Raw genomic sequence first — 19,651 nt, 5'->3', positions numbered from 1 at the left:
GACCACGATATGCAAATAAATATGGACCACAATGGATAGGCCCTAATAACTTCAACAAAATCAGCTTCCATCACTGTTAATGTGACCGATCCTGGTAGCTTGGTGGAAGCAAACTCACTATGTTTATATCCATCGTGATCAAAGATCGTTGCCTAAATTCAACTTTTAAGTTCCATGAAAATGATACCGGTATTAGTAGCATTAAGGTTTATTAGCTGTCACGTTTTAATTTGATAGTGACACAAAGGATATACTGTATACAGCTAACCATCAGGATAGATGTCCACCACCAAATAACCAAAAAGAGTGTTTCCTAGTCGGTGAGTGATCGGCTACTGAAAAACTACTAATTAAGTACAGTTTGGAGACTTTTCTCGAGCGCACAACTCTTTTGCTGGAGCTAGAAATATATCTTATCATAGCTAGCTAATTGTTAGTTAGTCTACTTTACGAGCCAAAAGCGTGTGCACGTCAATGAACTTAGATCGAGGGAACCTGTCTTGAAATGAAGACATCGCCATGTTGATTGCAGGATGCATAAATGAAAGTAACACTGTAGTAGCATACTTATGATAATATAATGTCAACCTGTTTCTTCCAAGAGCTGCTCATCTCCACTCTCCTGCTACTTGTCCCTCTGTACTTCTACTGATCAAAGAATCCAGCAGCGCTTCCCACAAACTCGTCAATAATGCACATGTTACTTTCCTTCTTGGGTAATGCCCACAACTTGCATGACTATATCACCACGGCACATGCCCTGTCTGGGACTGGGATGCAGTTATTCATTATGTGCGACCCTGCGAACGTCTGGCACATCTTCACGACAAACTACACCAACTTCCCCAAGGGAGCAGAGTTTGCCGTCATCTGTGTCATCATGGCTTGCAGCCTCTTCATCATCGATGGTGCACCGTCTCTTCGTCCGTGTGCAAAAATCCAGAGCGCGCTCAGCAGCCCACGGTTGGTTGCTAGTAAGGCGACTTGCTGTCGTGACAAGGTGGAGAATGGCCTTCTTCCATTGTTTGCCCACCTAGGAAGCACCGACACTCCGTTTGACATGCAAGAAGTGATTTCAAGTTTTATGTTTGACCTGGCTGCCACACCTCTCTTTGGCGTGGACCCTGGCCTCCTGTCCTTTTCCTCGGACATATTGTTGCCACTGATGGATGCCGCGGTCGCCATGGACACGGTCATAAAGGTGGGATTTATCCGACACTTAATTCAAGCCTCTTGCTGGAAGGTAATGAGGTGTCTAAACATCTGCCCCGAGAGAAAGCTTGGTGCGGTGCACAATGTTGCACCCATTGTCACCTATCGGGCGCAAGACAGTGGCTGCTGATGAAATCATACCGAGTGGCCACGAGGTGCAGGCCGGGGACACAATCCTTATTTCTCTCCACTCCATGGGAAAAATTAAAAACCTGTGTGGTAAAGATTGCCTTGAGTATAACCTGTTAGGTAATCTTGTCTTAGTCTAGTTGATGTTCTAGTTGTATACGTGTTAGTAGTAGTATTCCTGCCTGCCGTGTATACAAAGGACTTATTAGGTTAGTAAGTCGTGTGTTTTGTTTAAGCTGAGTTTAATTGGAGTCCAAATAGTACTAGGACTAGAGTCCTTATACGGACAGGATTAGAGGTAGATCCCGTGTTGGTCTAGAAAGTTTTGGGTCGGCTGGTTGTGTATATTTATATACACAGCACGCTGCAGGTTTTGTAAAATTGTGAGTTGAGAAAAAAGAGAAAATAAAGAGAGAATAATTATGGCACGACAAGGACCTTTGGCTACATGATTTTGTATGCGCGTATCCGTCGTGATTTGATGTGACCGGTCCCGTGGACGAGTTCAAATAATCAGTATCTAGAGCAAGGTCAAGGTGAAGTTGTGCTTGCCCCGGGGAGGCGACCCGACTAGCGCCTCGGGGCGGGCCATGAAGTCGCTGGGTGGAGCAGCGACGAGGAGGATCTGGCGATTGTCATTCGATGGAGCGGCATGGAGGAAGACGACAGGCTGTTGTCAGCAAGGAGGTGGAAGAAGATCGTTGATGGGAGCGGTGGTGCCGAGGTGCGGTGCCGGAAAATCCGTCAAGATCATCGTCCCGGGAATCAAGGTGTCGTGCGGGTTATCACATCTCGGTCGTCATAGTCATCGTCCTCGTGTCAGTGTCGTCGTGGCCAAGTGCTCATCTCTGGGAGGAGGTGTTAAAGATGAAGCTCATGTCGTCTATGCGTCCCGACGGGAGGATCAAGTTCAAGTATGCGGGGGCGGTAAACCAGTGAAGGTGAGTCTCTTCGATGAGGCCATGTCTCTACATGAGGCTGGAGTGCATGGCATAGTGCACGGGGTGGTGTTTTCGTAAGGAGTCGGCATGTATCTCGCTAGGGTGGATGGTGTTGTCCACTGGGTGGTATATGTTGGAAATATGCCCTAGAGGCAATAATAAAGTGGTTATTATTATATTTCCTAGTTCATGATAGTTGTCTATTATTCATGCTATAATTGTATTAACCGGAAATTGTAATACATGTGTTAATATATAGATCACAATGTGTCCCTAGTAAGCCTCTAGTTGGCTAGCTCATAGATCAATGGATGATCATGGTTTCCTGATCATGGACATTGGATGTCATTGATAACGGGATCACATCATTGGGGAATGATGTGATGGACAAGACTCAATCCTAAGCATAGCTTTATATCGTGTTGTTCGTCTGTTAAAGATTTTCTAATGTCAAGTATCATTTCCTTAGACCATAAGATAGTGCAACTCCTGGATACCGTAGGAGTGCTTTGGGTGTATCAAACGTCACAACGTAACTGGGTGATTATAAAGGTGCACTAAAGGTATCTCCGAAAGTGTCTGTTGTGTTGCACGAATCGAGACTGGGATTTGTCACTCTGTGTGACGGAGAGGTATCACTGGGGCCACTCGGTAATTCATCATCATATTCAGCTCAGTGTGACTAAGGAGTTAGCCACGAGATGATGTGTTACGAAATGTAAAGAGACTTGCCGGTAACGATATTGAACAAGGTATGGGGATACCGACGATCGAATCTCGGGCAAGTATCATACCGTAGACAAAGGGAATTGCATATGGGATTGATTGAATCCCTGACATCGTGGTTCATCCGATGAGATCATCATCGAATATGTGGGAACCAACATGGATATCCAGATCCCGCTTTTGGTTATTAACCGGAGAGGTGTCTTGATCATGTCTGCATGTCTCCTAAACCCGTAGGTTCTACACACTTAAGGTTTAATGAAGCTAGGGTTATAGGGAAATAGTGTACGTGGTTACCAAAGGTTGTTCGGAGTCCTGGATGAGATCCCGGACGTCACGAGGAGTTCCGGTAAAGATTGATATATAGGAACTGAGGATTTGGATGCCGAAAGTGTTTCGGACGTCACCGGTAATGTACCGGGACCAGCGGAAGGGTTCCGGGGGTCCACCGGCAAGAGCCACCAGCCCCAAAAGGGTGCATGGGCCAAAAGGTGGAAGGGAACCAGCCCAAAGTGGGCTGGTGCGCCTCCCTCTCTCAGCCCAAGGCGCACAAGGGTGTGGAGGGGAAAACCCTAGGCGTGGGAGGGCACCCTTGGGCCCGAAGGCCCACCCTAGGGCGCCTCCAACCCTGGCTGCCGTCCCTTGCCCTAGATGGGGCTTCCGCACCCCTTAGGGTGGGAAACCCTAAGGGTGGGCAGCTCCTCCCTCTCCTCCTATATATAGTGGAGGGTTTTGGCCTTTTGGAGACACACAATTCATCTCTCCACGGCGCAACCCTACCCCTCCTCCTCGTCGTCCTCCGCATAGCTTGGTGAAGCCCTGCTGGAGTACCACGTAGCTCCACCGTCACCATGCCGTCGTGCTGCCGGAGCTCTTCCCCAACCTCTCCCTCCTCCTTGGTGGATCAAGGCGTGGGAGACGTCACCGGGCTGCACGTGTGTTGAACGCGAAGTCGCCGACGTTCGGCGCATAGATCAAAATCCACCGCTATCTGAATCGCTGCGAGTACGACTCCATCAACCGCGTTCTAGCAACGCTTTCGCTTAGCGATCTTCAAAGGTATGAAGATGCTCTATAACATCTCTCGTTGTTGGTTTCTCCATAGGTAGATCCTTGCATGGCGTAGAAATTTTTTAAAATTACTACGATCCCCAACAGTATATTCCACAGGATACTGGCAAGGTTGGGTAGTCCAAGGCATATTTGTGGTGATCCGTAAAATTCGCCAAGTTAAAATTGAAGGGGAGATTGTTGTGATCAATGAATCCTATCAATTTAACTTGTCGTGGTGCAAGATGGATGAGTCGACAAGGGGTGAAGCTTCAACGAGCCAAGACCAGCGAAGAGCGGAAGACAAAAGTCAAGATTAGGGAATGATTGTTAGGTAAACGTGTCTTAGTCTAGTTGATGATCTAGTTGTATACGCGTTAGTAGTAGTATTCCTGTTAGGATTACTATTTGGCCGTGTATACAGAGGACTTATTAGGTTAGTAAGTCGTGTGTTTTGTTTAAGTTGAGTTTAATTGAAGTCCAAGTAGTAGTAGTACTAGGACTAGAGTCCTTATACGGACAGGTTTAGAGGTTGATCCCGTGTTGGTCTAGAAAGTTTTGGACCGGCTGGTTGTGTATATTGATACACACAGCACGCTTCAGGTTTTGTAACATCGTGAGTTGAGAAAAAAAGGAGAAAATAAAGAGGAAAGAATTAGGACACGACAAGGGCCCTTGGCTATATGATTTTGTATGCGCATGTTCGTTATAATTTGATGTGATCGATCTTGTGGACAAGTTCCAACATAACCCAAATAGGTGGTTGTTGAAGGATGGCAAAACCAGGAGGCACGTATCATCTCACAAGTTCTTGGCCTTCAACTCGGGCTCGAGGATCTGCCGAGGCAAGGAAATCGCTGTTATGTATATGAAGAATGTAGTCGCAACCGGTGGTGTGGAACTTTGATGTGGAGGTGGTGGAAGGGCAACTCGGGCTTTTTAAATAAGCTTAGACATGAGGGGGGTGTTTAAATATATTGTTCGTCTTTCTTCATTAGTTTGGAGTTTTGAACGAACTGGTTGGAGCATGAATTTAATAACAATTTCTTCTTAGAATCAACCGAGAGTCTATACCTAGATCATTAGCATTTTTGTTAATTGAGTTGTATGTAATCTTTACGTTGTAATTGAAGTTCAGTGAATGAATGCACACCGTGTCCATGACCATTCGTCATTATTGAGCCCTCCTATCTACTCTAGCGGTACCACTTTCTAGACATGACCAGAGAGAGGGAGAGAGAGAGGGAGAGAGAGGAAGTCATATAATGTATGGTAAGCCCAAATGTTATACAGTTGGCTTTGATATATGGGCATCATCTTTAGCAGACCTCGTATAAGTGATCAAACCCGTAATTTTTGTGTGTTTTATAGTTTTAGTCATAAAAAGTGTGCAGAACAAAAACCGTAAAAATGGTTCAACCCGTAAAAATTTTAAGGGGCACGATAAAATCACACCCGAAACCCTTATTTTTGAAGGTTGGAAGGCCGATTCCAGGGGGCCTAGAATGGACAAACCTCGTCGGAGCAAACACGCCGTCGCGGAGTTTGCCGGAATCTGCCCTAAACTTGCTGGAATTCATCGCCGCAAGCCGGAATAGGCCGCTGGATGCCGGAATCGATCACCGCCGGTTTGAATTGGACGAGATCGACCTCGCCATGGCCTCCCATGACCTCAGTCTGGCCGCCGGAATCCTCCCAGTGCGGCAGGCAAAGGGGCACAGCTCGGCAGGCACGACTGGCAACAGAGCAAGTCACTAACGACGGAGGCGACAGGGCATGACCGGCGGGCGACAAGGCATGGCCGACGAGGCTGGCCGCAGCCGGCGTGGTGATGGGGTGCAGTCGACGGGAACGGGCCGCAGTCGACAGGCGACGAGGCATGGCCGACGGGCGACGGGGCGCGTCCGACGGGGTTGTACGCGGCCGGCGTGGCCGATACGGCCGGCTGGAGGAAGGGGCGGCGACCGCGAGACCGAAGGAATGAGCTCTTTACCGCAGTTTTATAGTGTTTTTTTTTTACAATTTCTGTTCGGGCATAGCTGAAATAAACCCTTGAAATGTCTTTTTTCGACTCGTATTCTACTTTTGCAGTTTACGTTTTTATAGTGTCTGCTAGAGATGCTCTTATATAGTTTTTTTACTCTTCCTTTTGGATAGTTAATTATTTTCAAAGAAAATGTTTATCGCATGTGGGCTCAACATCCGTGTGGAAGGAGAGTCACAAAGGACATACATTTCTTTCTGTTTCTACCAGCCTACGACCATGACAGTCCTAAATATACACTACAATCAAAGTTTTAAATAGGGTTTACGGCTAAATTGTCGTGCTAAATGATGCTAAATCCAAAATCCATTCTTATCCCAGGCTCATGTGCATCCCTGCTGAGTAAAAAAAACAATATATATTATTATTTTTTAAAATTCCAAACAAAATTTGGACGGTAGATAATTTGATGTGTGAGGTTTGCTCCATTTTTTTGAATAGTTTGGACATCTGAGCATCTATCGGCAAAAATGACAAATTCGGCGTCTCTAAAAAAGTTTACTGTTCTTGTGCTATTTTGATTCGATTTGTCTTTTTTGCCAAGAGCTGCTTAGATGTTTAAATGATACAAAAGGTGAAGCAGACCTCAGGAATCAAATTATCTATCATGAGGAAAATTCTGAATTTTTTAAATTTTTTTAGTATTTCTTTTGAATTGTTTTCTAAACGGGTGTAGATGAGCGTGGGCACCGAAACGCTGCACTCGCTTACCGTGATCCCCTCCGAATAATATAGCTCCACGATAGTGTGATACTTAAAACTCGGACCACTATACATGATATTATCGATCACTATGGAAATAAATTTGAATCACAACATATAAGATGTAATAATGACTTCAACAAAAAATATCTTCTTTGCTGCTTCTATGATCGGGTAACAAGTGAGAAACGAGCACTCTATATTTTTAACCATCACGATCATAGATCCTTGTGTGAAACTGTGAATGGCGGTGTAAGTTTTTCTTCAAATACACATATTTGTAATAGTAGCCCATTACCAACTAGACACTCGATTAACCAAGATTTTTTTCTTTTTGTTTGGAGTCCAATGTTCTTTTTCACGTTTTCTATGCCCACCCGATGGGCCATTTAGATAGGGGCGGGAATAAAAACCGAACATTGATACCGTGCCAAATTAATTCTCTGTTTTTTCAGTCAATAGCTAAAAAAATGTCTCCATTTATGTTTGGCTGGACTAACATGGTGATTTCGGTTGTTAGCAGTTAAGTAAAAAAACCAAAATAGCATGCCCACATTTAGGTATTATTACCGAATTAGGTAGATATTCCTTGCATGTTGAATAAACATTTGAGCGGGTGGAGGGTCACAATCAATAGGATATTTTTCCTGTTCACTTTTGGGTCTCACCGGCCTACGATCGTGATAGACATTAATATATTTGGTGATACATAATATTATGGAACACAATCAAAGTAAATATGGATCACGACTGCTAATAAGTACTAATAACTTTGAGGAAAACTTCTCCGTCCACTGCTACTTGATCTTGTAACAAGGGACAAGCAAACCCTATATATTTATAACAACCATGATCGAATATTATTTTTAATATAATTATAATTTTCCTAGAAATGGACATGGATATGTAGTAGCATTTGTTTATGTTAAGAAGGCAGATAATTAATTGAGAATTCACTTATTTCCGTTTGGTATTTTGTTTGATATTCGGTTTCAAGTTTATTATGCCCACCATAGTGGATTGGCTTCCATATAGGCACCTTTAAGTAGTTAACTATTTCCTAACTAGAAGATCAGCATAGACTGGATCAACATTCACGAGGAGGGATGGCCACAATGGATATAAAGTATCAATCATCCTTCTTCACTTACTACCGGCAACTGTCACGATGCATATAAATATATGTCACAAATAATCCAGAACTTATGTTGTGATTTAAAACTCTTTGTAGGATGTCACGGCTTGTGTGCTGATATAGGAGTATTTCATTTTTGTGTAGTAGTTTTTTGGTAGGGAGTAATGACGTCCATCTGGAATATACTTGCATGAAGATACATAATTATTTCTATTTTTGTTGCAGAATTTTTTCGTAGTTAACTTGCATGGGTGCCCATATGATTTTATTACCTCATATTTTAATATGAAAGCAAAATTAAAATTTGTATATTTGTATTAAAAGCACACAATGGCTATTTAGATGTGTACCCGGCGTCATTGTCCTATATTTTTAGGGAAAGCCAGTTGGCACATTAATGTTCGTTTAATAGAGTTACATCCTTCAAGACATGTGGGAGAAGAAATGGCAGCATTGTCATGTTAACTGCGCAACATTATATTAATTCAGATAAGAATAGCTATGCGTGTACTAATTATAGCTGTAGCAAAGTAAATATCTACAATACATCCTTCTAAACAATGGTTTTTAAACCTTGTCCGATGGACGTTCTTCATCTGATATGAGTATTGCGTTAAGCATACCGTATGTCATTATTTTAAGGAACACAAAAGAATCGACCTGTAAACAAACAGAATTTTGAAGATATGTACTGTACTTCTTTAGTCTCTGCCAAACAAACACAAATTTCGTCATGTAGTTTTAAGCAATAGAAAGTGGACAGTCCGACAATGTGACTGAACCAACTGAAAAAATAATCATTAAAAAGACTGGGCGAGAAAGCAACTAAACAGAGACAACCATCACACCTAACTCGATAAGCTCGGCCAACCCATGCAGCGCAGGGCTAGCATCAGAAAGAAAAAGAGTATTTATATTAAGAGAAGATTTGGATTGAAATGTTGATAATATAGCAACATCTATTGATTCCATTAGTGACTTGTACTGCCACCATTTTGTTCTAGATTATACGATTTATTGGTGTATCTAATTTTTTTTCTACAATCACATTAGACGATTTAGTTCTAACACATTTCCAGAAATTTACTCCTAGTCTCAAAATAAAGATGTTGACTTTTTAGTCTCCGATGCATAATGAGATAAATACGGTTGAAAAAAATACATGTGCAATCCATGTTACTTTTCATATGGTCAAAATTTAAAACATCGACCACATCATAAGCTATCTCCTGATCGTATGTAGCTCAGCTTCACACCGTAAATGCTTTCTAGTTGTCTAGGATTACAGATATCTTTCTGGTGTTAAACTATGAGGATCATGTAAATAGAGATTGTTCACAATATGCGTAAGAAATGAAAGCAAGCCAGGTATAAATCTGAATCTCCTTAAACACCATATATATAATAGAAATAAAGAGGCATATTATAGGAACCAACCTGCTATGCTTGTAGATCTGCATCGTTCATATCCTACTCATTTATGCCAATAAAGAGTTGGGAAAACTATACATACATGGAATTGGTTGTACAATTTTAGTTAAGAGAGTATTCTTTACAAGTATTTTGGAGACCTGAATAAATGTATTTTGGGCTTAAGTAAAAACATGAATAACATCTTATTGTACTTGGTATTACGACCATTATGCAAAATACTGCTAGGTTAACAACCTTTCATGTGTACAGCTGAAACACGCATGGAGATATTCAAAAGAATAAAGTTATCAGTCTCAGAATAATATAACCACGAAACGAAGCTTGTAGAGCTGCAAATATGGCTTTAGAATGGAGTTACCCTTGAGAGGAGGCTTATAGCTGATTCAACTTGTTGATGAATGCTTTAGAATAATATGGATTTAGAATAATATGCTGAATACTCCCTCCGTTTCTAAATATAAATATTTTAAGAAATTTCACTAAGAGACTACATACAAAGCAAAATGAATGAAACGACATTCTAAAGTATGTCTATATACATCCGTATATAGTCCCCTAATGAAACCTATAGAAAGATTTATATTTAGGAACGGATGGAGTAGAATAATAAGGAAGTCATCGTTTGCTAATGGAAATATATACTCTCCTTTTTGCAGTTTACAACTTTACATGCTAATTAATCTTAGCACTTTGCAAGATTCAACTATATAGAACCCGATTTGATACCAACTATATATATATGACAACAACAAAATATTTGTAGCACTGTATCAACTCCTAATCATTCCTATTCTTGGTAATTTGGTCCTTACTTCACGAAATAGGCTTTCGTCCTGCTATATATATATAGCAACCACTAGATATAACCAAAATCCCACAGTTGGGGCAGTCAGCACAGGAATGCCCAAAAGAAATAAAAGAGAAATTAAAAAGTGTGACAACAGAGTCGGATCGACAAAAACGATGATGATACCGCACCGCTGCACCCTCCGAAGATATCCACCGCGCTCCTAGCACTTTGGACCACCGCATAACAAGGAGCATCTTCAGGAAGGAAAGCGACGATGGCGACCCTGCTGCCCGGATTGCTCCTGGGGTTACCCCCGTGTGTGGTGGGGCGAGAGTGAGTGGAAACCCTGAAGCCCTTCAGGAAGGAACGACGGCGCCCACGGGCGTCGCCGCGTCGGTGCCAGCCACGCTTGACAAGGATTTCTCCCGTCCTCCACACACACCACCCCGATCGATTCGTCGTGCATCACCAAACTTGTTGCTCACCAACATGCGCCACCACACTCCAGGAGAAACCGCCGCCGTCTCACCATGGAGAACGAAGCGGGACCAACGGGGCCGAGAGGAAGTAGCCAGGAATGAGGAGCGATAGAGTCAGCAGCCACACGGAAGGGGACAACCTCCACCGCCCTCGACGGTCAACGACCGGACGCAGCAGGGGGAACACACCAGACATGTAGATCTGCTCTAGCCCTTAACGGCCCGTGAAGCTCCCGTTGTCGCGCTGCAGTGGGTGTGCCGCCGTCTCTGCAACCCCTCGCACGAGCCACCCCCTCCGTCCACCGAAGCCGGCGTAGGTGTAGCCGAGCCAGGCCCGCCTAGACCCAGATTGGGCCCCAAAGGGCCCATATCTGGGCCAAGAGAACGCCGCGGCCAACTGATGTGCCAGCCCGTCGCCAAGTGACCGCACCACCACCTCCTCACCATCCAGAGCAGCGCCGCCCGAGGTAGAGCCGCCACCGGAACCACCGTTATTCGAGGAGCATCGCCGCGCACCCCCGACGGGACGACCACCTGCAGCCGTCGAGCCCGAAGTCGGACCATAGCAGCCGCCCACGCTGCTTGCAGCCTGCTTCACCAGGAGCCAGATCCTGCCGCTGGCCGATCACGATCCACGACACATGCACCCCACCATGACAGCCACCACGCCACCACAAGAACTACCGGAGCCGGCGGGCCGCGACCATCCGGAGCGCTCGGATCAGCACCTCCGACGGCCAGCCATCCCGCACCGGCCAGGGGGGCCGCGATTAGGGGAAGGAGCGACCCCGCCGCCGCCCACGCCAGCCTGGCTTCACCTAACGGCAACTCGGGGCGGTGGCGAGGAAGGGAGAGGCCGGAGGACGAGGGACTAGGGGCCAGCGGCTATGGTTCCTCCCATCGCCGCGCGGGAGTGGCGAGGGAGGAGGAGAGGAAAAGGGGGAAAAGCCTCACAATTTGGTCCTTACTTAAGACCAATTAGGAAGGTTATGTCCCTTAAATAAAAAATATCAGAACATATGTGTCCACACCTAATTAGTAATGATATTGTAGGACTTCCGTTAATGCAGCACTGGTTAAAAACTACAAATTGTTCATCTAATTTGATTGATCAAGAACATGGATCTTCCTATCTCCTCTTCACAAACACCAACAAACACATGATTCTAATTCGAGGGAACTTTTAAGAAGCACGTGATCATAGAGATACCAGAGAAACCAAAATTTTCACAAATGGAAGATGGTTACTTAAACAACAAAGATAATGGGTGAATGTGTTGCTGCTGGACTTAACACGTGATGCTGATCCACCGTGCAAACCTTGCATGTGCAATGTGGATGACAGGCATGTCATGATGGTCCACTGCAGACACATCCAAGACAGGCTAATCAGTGAACCAATTGGATGTATCTAGTGAGTATGCAACGCGAGGAGATAGGAAGTGCTTGCCTTATAGCGCCTTATAGCATCTTTAACAGATGCCCTATTTTAATCTTCGTGTGCGAAAAACTGCTTTTTAAGTCATCGATGGGCAAAAACACAGCTCCAACAGGTGCCCTAAGCGGTGCCCTAAAATGGGGCAGCCCTAAATTTTGTGCCCTTTATTTGGGGCAGAGAGGACCGCGCGGAGACATGCCCTATCCTTTCCATTTTCGCGCGCGCCCAACCGCTCTTCCTCCTCCCGCTCTCCACCTACCGCCACCGCCCCGACCGGCCAAATCCGCCGCCGCCGCTCACATCCAGCCATCGTCCGACGCGCCCAATCGCATCCGGCGCCGCTCGCAAACCCTAGCCGTCGCCCCCAAATCTCGTCCGCCGTCGCCGCCGCTCCCGAGCTCCCCTGCCCCCAAATCAGGTCCGCCGCCGCCGCTCTCGTGCTCCCTAGCCCGCTCTCGTGCTCTGCACCCATCCGCCGCCGCTCCCTACCCCCGCACGCAAACCCTAGCTGTCGCCTCCGCACCTTCGACACCGCTGATTTGGCCACTCGGGCGTACGACTTCGTCGGGTGGCGGCTCGGCGTTCCATAGGAGGATCTCAACTTCCCGGACATTACCTCCCTGCAGGATGCCATCTTCGTCGGGCCCCCGATGAAGAACCGGGAGAAGACCTGGTTGGTGAAGAAGAAGGAGGAGCCGGCGAGGGTGATTGAGACCGACGACGAAGCAATGGCTCGGTTTGCTCGGGAGCTTCCCGAGTACGTGCAGTACGAGCACGAGTTCTTATGGAAGCACGAGATTGAGAAGAAGAAGAAGCTCGACGAGGCTGGACCATCAATGGTGAAGACGGTGATCGAGTTGAGCTCCTCCTCCTTCGAGTGGACATCGGACGGATCATCCAATTCGTCGGATGAGTTTGTTGGCGTACGTTGTGAACTCGAGTTCAAATCGAGTTTAGGTTATGTAGAATCGAGTTTAGGATATGAAATCGAGTTCGAATGATGGTTTGTAGTTCGTAATTTTAAAATCGAGTTCGATTTTTTTTAAATGTTGATAGGGCATATGTGGGAGAATGTGTGCTCTAAAATAGGGCATGTGGAATAACAAAAAAAAAATTACTGCCCTAGAACGCTAAAACAGGTGCACTATAACACAAAAAACTGGATATAGGATAAGGCATCTGTTAGTGTTAGAGATGCTCTTACGTGTGTGGGCAGATCGAGGAGTTGTGAGCGGGTCTCCTAATCTTAACTTGGAGCACAGGCTAGCCGTCGCTGTCATCGGAGCGAGGCCATCCTTTCCCCAATGAATCCTTTTCATGAGAAGGGTACACAATATTTACTAAAGTTAATTATTTCTTGCTGTTCAATGGAACCCCACGGAGAGTCCTTTTACAATTTTCTGCAAGTCTTTACAGAACACTACATTGCTGCATAATAATGCGGCAGCGTGGGCAACAACTCTTCATTTGCCATCTACTATAGGCCAATGAGCAGCTCCTAGGGTTAATATCGTGAAAACATGGGCCTTCTCCTTGAGCATGTATTTCTATTTCTAAAGATTTGTGGGCCTTCTAATCAATTGTTTTTTTACAAATTTATCACAATTCCAGCCTAGAATTATGTGGGTTATCTACATCATAATAACTCGGTCTCATCAGATGAACGGTTCATATATAGTTGTGTGCATTATTTTAATGCAGAGACTAGGGTCATTCCTCCTTTTCGAAGAAAAATGAACGGATCATAGTTTCTAAAGAACATTATAATTTTTTGGAATTTAGGTATACATAGATAGATACATAGCGGCTCAAAAAAGATAGATACAAATATAGATAGATAGATGGATAGATTAGCTGGCACGTTTTGATATGGTACAGCTAACCGACCCGATAGATACCCATTACCAAATGACGAAAAAAGATTCATTGAAGAAAAATGGAAAAAAGTGGTTGGCTACTGATCAACTCTAATTAAAGATGATTTGGACATTTGGTCGACGTTTTTTTTAGAAAGGGAGGTTAAACTCGTGGCCTTTACATCAATCGATGCATACATTTATCTTTATTAAATATTTGACAAAGGTTTAACAAAAGCATACATCAAGCCACCTGGAGCCACCACTCACACCTACAACATTAATAATGTGAAGTGTTCTCATTCTCCATATCTAAAACCAATGTTGTCGCCGATCCATCCATATAACATATCGGCTTTAACAACCGGTGTAGCACACCTAAAGCGTACACCACATGCATACGATTTATAAGCCAACATCATCACCGAGCCACCGTTCCATCTTCAGGCGAGAGATCCGTATCATCCTTGCCAGTCCGCCATCCGTCGACGCCACCATGGCACCAAACGGCGCCACCGCCCTGCGCTCGTTCATCCCGATGCGAAGACTCTAGAAGATCTGTTGTGCGTAGCACCTGCTGAACAGGCATGACACATCGTAGCACCTGTCGGTTAGGCATGACTTGACATCTCCACCGAAGCTCCGCTCAAGACGACGTGGCTCCGCCTTCTGCCTCTGTCTTCCAGCGCTACTCCACAAACGATGCTCTCAAGAGAGAAACGACACCGTAATGCAGCCATTGTCCGATCTGGAATACCAGATCCCAGCGTTTCCCCCGGAGTAGCACGAGTAGATTGACAGTAGTTACATGACGATGCCTTCATCAAGCTAACGACGCAGAATGCTGCCATCGCCTGCGTCGGCTCGGTTTTTACCGGCAACTATGTCTCCCCAACTCGCAGCCGGAACTAGATGACCGATCTCGAGATCCGACCACCCAGCCTAAGGCCGACCGCCTCCGAAGGAGAAGATGACCACCACCGCCAGCTGCATCAGCCAGAACAGATCTGACTGGAGATGTCGCTAATCCGTCCACCAGGCCCTCCATGTTCTCGCCGATCCGAAACCAGATGACGCGTCGCCGCTACCGACCGCATCACATCGCTGCCCAAACCAGGCCAACCGCCGCACGCCGCCGGCCGTGACCAGGTTGCCTGACGCATCGGCAGTCGCCGTCACCCGAGGTAGAGCCGACCACCGCCGACATCGTTGCTTCCATCGTCGCCTCTCCGCTAGATCGGTCGCGCCACCACGCATGTAGGGGGGCGCACCACCCCTGAGACGCGGGAGAGAGGGAGTCCCCCGCCACCGCCCTCGGCCTCCGGGCTTAGCCCGGCGACGACGAAGGAAAGGGAGGGGGGAGTGCGCGCCCCGGCGGCTAGGGTTTGGGCGCCATCCGAGTCGCCCACGCTGGGACGACACGTGGGCAGTTCTGTACAATTGATCGATTGGATTCGATAGGCCATTTGGTGGACCGTAGAACTATCTTCGAGGAGACACTAAAATATATCTTTGTAGTAGGCTAATGATTGGCTGGTCCATATGCAATGCATAATAATGCAAAAAGATGTGCACACGACCAATGGAGTTAGATCGAGGGTCTTGTCTATAAATGAAACAATTGCCATGTAGTAGCGTGTATCCTCCCACACTAGTGATAACAATGTTGATTCCGTTCTGGCAGGAGCTGCTCATCTCCACACTCGTGCTACTCGTTCCCATGTACTTGTACTTTAGGTCTAGTGGTAGATCAAAGAATCCAGGAGCTCTCCCCATAAACTGGCCAGTAATGCACATGTTCCCTTCCTTGCTGGCCAACGTCCACAACTTGCTCGACTATTTCACCTTGGTTCTAGCTGGATCAGGCCTCAACTTCAGAGCGCACGGCCCAGGCGGGGCCGGGATGAGGTTCTTCGTTACCTGCGACCCTGCAAACATCCGGCACATCTTCACGAAGAACTACACCAACTTCCCCAAGGGCACGGAGTTCGCTGCCATTTTCGACATCATGGGCGATAGCCTCTTCAACGTCGACGGTCCGCTGGCTCTTCGTCCACGAGCGAAGATCCATACTGTACTCAGCAGCCCACGGTTGGTTGCTAGTATGGAGGCTTCTTGCCGTGACAAGGTGGTGAGCGACCTCCTCCCGTTGCTTTCCCACATGGCAAACACCGGCACAGTATTTGACATACAAGAACTGATGTCGAGGTTTATGTTTGACTTGGCCTCTACGGCTCTATTTGGCGAGGACCCTGGCCTCCTTTCCATAGACATGCCTCACATGGATGTCTCGATTGCCATGGATACGGTCATGGAAGTAGGCTTTTTTCGGCACATGATGCCGGCCTGTTGCTGGAAGGCGATGAGGTGGCTAAACATTGGCCCTGAGAGAAAACTCGGTGCGGCGCACACAATTCTACGAGACTTCATCGCAAAGATGATCGAGCGGAGGAATATTAACAAAGGACATGTTAATAGTGATCACGAACAAGAGGGTGTGGATATTTTCTCTTCCTACATCAACGACCCAGATTTTTCCGACTACGACTTTCTCCGTGCGGGGCTCATTGGCCTCATGCTCGCTCTGCGGGACACAGTTCGTACGACGCTGTCATGGATCTTCTACAACCTCGCCCAGAACCCTGATGTTGTTTCAACCATCCGCAATGAACTTACACCAATTGCACTACGCAAAGCATCCACGGCTGTGGGTGACATGGTGATCTTTGAGCCAGAGGAGATCAAATCTATGGTCTATCTGCGAGCCACCTTGTACGAGACACTCAGGTTGTACCCACCAGCGCCTTTGGAGCGTAAGACGGTGGCCACTGACGATATCATGCCGAGTGGCCACAAGGTACACAGCGGTGACACCATTTTTGTTTCTATCTACTCCATGGGAAGAATGGAGGGTGTGTGGGGTAAAGACTGCCTCAACTATAACCCACACAGATGGCTCTTGGAGGATGGCAAACTCAGGTATGTACCGTCTCACAAGTTCTTGTCCTTCAACTCGGGCCCGAGGATATGCCCCGGCAAGGACATTGCAGTCATGCAGATGAAGATCGTCGTCGCTACAATAGTTTGGAACTTCGATGTGGAGGTGACGGAAGGGCAGAGCATCCGGCCCAAATCGTCTTGTATATTGCAAATGAAAAATGGTCTCACAGTGAAACTAAAGAAGCGATAAACCCAACATTAGACTGTTTACATATTCTGCATGACTATTCCGAGGTTGAAGACCAGTATTGTATTTACATATGCGTGTTGCTATATATGTATACTCTCCGGATATTTAATTTGGCTCTGCGGAGCATATGCTCCTGCGTGTTAAAAATATATTTTACAAATGTCAAAAAAATGTATACTCTCTGGATATATTCCTGTATGCTATATCCCTCAGGGTCTGATGAGGGTTGCAGATTTGGAAGGACTCTGGTTTGGTGCAGTTGTAGCAGAAGTGCTAGTTCTTTTTGGTTCACCCTAAGCAGTGCGAGATCGTCGGTCTAACCCACGAATCAATCACATGCCTCGGTGGAACAACACGGTCGAAAATCTTTTGGCCAGAGGAACTTGTATGTGCATTGTTTCCATTCTTTCTTATTATTGTGTGACAAGTGTCAACTCTCGCGATCTTACAACAAACAGGAAGAACCGATCTTACAACGAACAGGAAGAACCGGTAGAACAAGCAAGAATGATAGAATTATAAAAGAGAGCGAACTATCACTCCAAACATAAATCACACAAATTAAGTACTAGCTGGGCGTTGTTAGTGATTTAAACGCTCTTATCTTTCTTTACGGAGGGAGTATCTGATAAACAAAGACAAAAATGCTGGCTTGGCAGCTTTTCATTACATGGAAGAAAAGGAGAAAGTACATGCCCTAGGGCCACCATCAAGAGTTCAGGCAGTGCTGCAACAGCAGGTTGCCACACAAACCGCAACGTGAATCAGAAAAGAAAGTGTCTGGTCAGGTTCCAGGGGTCTATGCATCAGGCTGTAGATCTTGCACTTCTGTGCTGCATTCCAGAGCTCTGTTAGACAACAACAAAGCAAATCTTATAAGTTCCAGAGCTCCGATAGATTGTTCAATGGAAATACGTAGTCTCATATCTACTAGAAGGGTTGGGCGCACTACGTTACGTCGTTGGTGTTGTTAGGTATCTTATAATAATACTCGCTCTGTTTTAAAATATAACATACATTACTTTTCTTTAAAAGAAAATCTTGTAAGTTCGATCAAATATGCAGAGAAATATATCATAATATCAAATCGGTATGATTTGATTCATCATAAAATGAATTATCATAATTTTTTTGTTTAATATTATGGATGGCGATTTTTTTTGCTCTCAACCAGATAAAAGCTGTAGAATTTTGACTATTCAAAAAACTAAAACCACTTATATTCTGAAGTTGATGGAATGTTTAGCTTGCCGGGTGAAGAAGATGATGGAATGTGTTTTATTTTTATTTTTAATGTGGTCATTTGTGGGCCTTCTATGGTGTGATTCTGTGTTATCTGCTAACCAACATATATTCATTTAAGGAAATTTACGTTTCAATGATTGCATGCACTATATTGGTGCTACAGTATCATCCGATGATACTTCTTTATTTTAGGTGGTGGGAGGGTGCGCGTGACTGGTATATTTTTATATACCAATTGATGTTAATTTATTTCAAAGATTGTCTGACAATCAAAATCGTAAACCAAATTGAAAAAACATAGTGAATTAAAAAAATGAATGAGAGAGCTCCTTGAAAAATTGCTAATTCGGTCAAAATCAATTGAAGCAATTCTAAATTGAAGACCTCAATCAATTGTGTGACCTTAAAAATTAGGAAGCATAGTGTATAGTATAAAAGAATTGAACGAGAGCGTTTCAACTTTTTTCTGGCTCTGTTAAATTGGATAACCCAATTTTCATTGAAGATCTCGATTGAATGTTGAATATTTAAAACTAGGAAGCATAGTGCTCTAGAGGATATGGATGTCGATATTATTTGCTCTGAACTTGGTAAAAGTTATAGAATTTTGACTTCCTAAAAAACTAATACCACTAATTATATTTTGAAGTTGATGGAATGTTTAGTTTGCCGGGTGGGAAAGATGATGGATGTGTTTTATTTTTATTTATAATGTGATGATTTTGTGGGCCTTTTTTATGCGTCAGTAATTGCATGTGTACTATATTGATAATTCAATATCACATGATGGCATTTCTTTATTTCAGGTGGTGAGAGGGTGTGACTGGTATATTTTTATATGCCAATTGTTGTTGATTGATTTGGAAAATTGTCCACGGTTTAAATGGTAAAACAAATTAGAAAAACCTAGTGAATTAAAAATATTGAATGGAAAAGCTCCTTGAGAAATTGTTAATCCGGTTCAATTCGAGTGAACCAATTCTAAATTAAAGACCTCAATTAATTTTGTGGTCTTACAAATTATGAAGCATAGTGTGTAGAATAAAATAATTGAACGAGAAAACTTTTAATTTTTTTTACTCGGTTAAAATCAAATGATCTGATTTTAATAGAAGATCTCAGTTAAATATGAAATATTTAAAACTAGAAAGCATAGGATTTTATGTATATATATAATACGAATAAAGAGATTAGTGCTTCTCTCCGTCCGTTGTTAAATTATCACTAATATTACATGAAATTACTAGTATGGCCACTCGTATAAAAAAAACTTCGTCCGT

The 19,651-nt window shown here is 44.7% G+C and overlaps 1 protein-coding gene and 1 pseudogene across 1 annotated transcript; both read left to right on the top strand.

The window, feature by feature from the left end:
* The first annotated feature begins 580 nt into the window (after positions 1-580).
* Positions 581-5,005, top strand: LOC123397096 (annotated as a pseudogene).
* Positions 5,006-15,587: 10,582 nt separating this feature from the next.
* Positions 15,588-17,307, top strand: LOC123398040 (noroxomaritidine synthase 1-like). The gene has a single exon (XM_045092552.1). It carries the CDS (start codon positions 15,600-15,602, stop codon positions 17,124-17,126), a length of 1,527 nt encoding a protein of 508 aa, XP_044948487.1. The 5' UTR covers positions 15,588-15,599; the 3' UTR covers positions 17,127-17,307.
* Positions 17,308-19,651: the final 2,344 nt, after the last annotated feature.

This window comes from Hordeum vulgare, chromosome 5H (assembly GCF_904849725.1).
Source record: "Hordeum vulgare subsp. vulgare chromosome 5H, MorexV3_pseudomolecules_assembly, whole genome shotgun sequence".
NCBI lineage: Eukaryota > Viridiplantae > Streptophyta > Magnoliopsida > Poales > Poaceae > Hordeum > Hordeum vulgare.
Note: the sequence above shows the minus strand (reverse complement) of the source record. Positions and strands in the feature narration are given on the sequence as shown.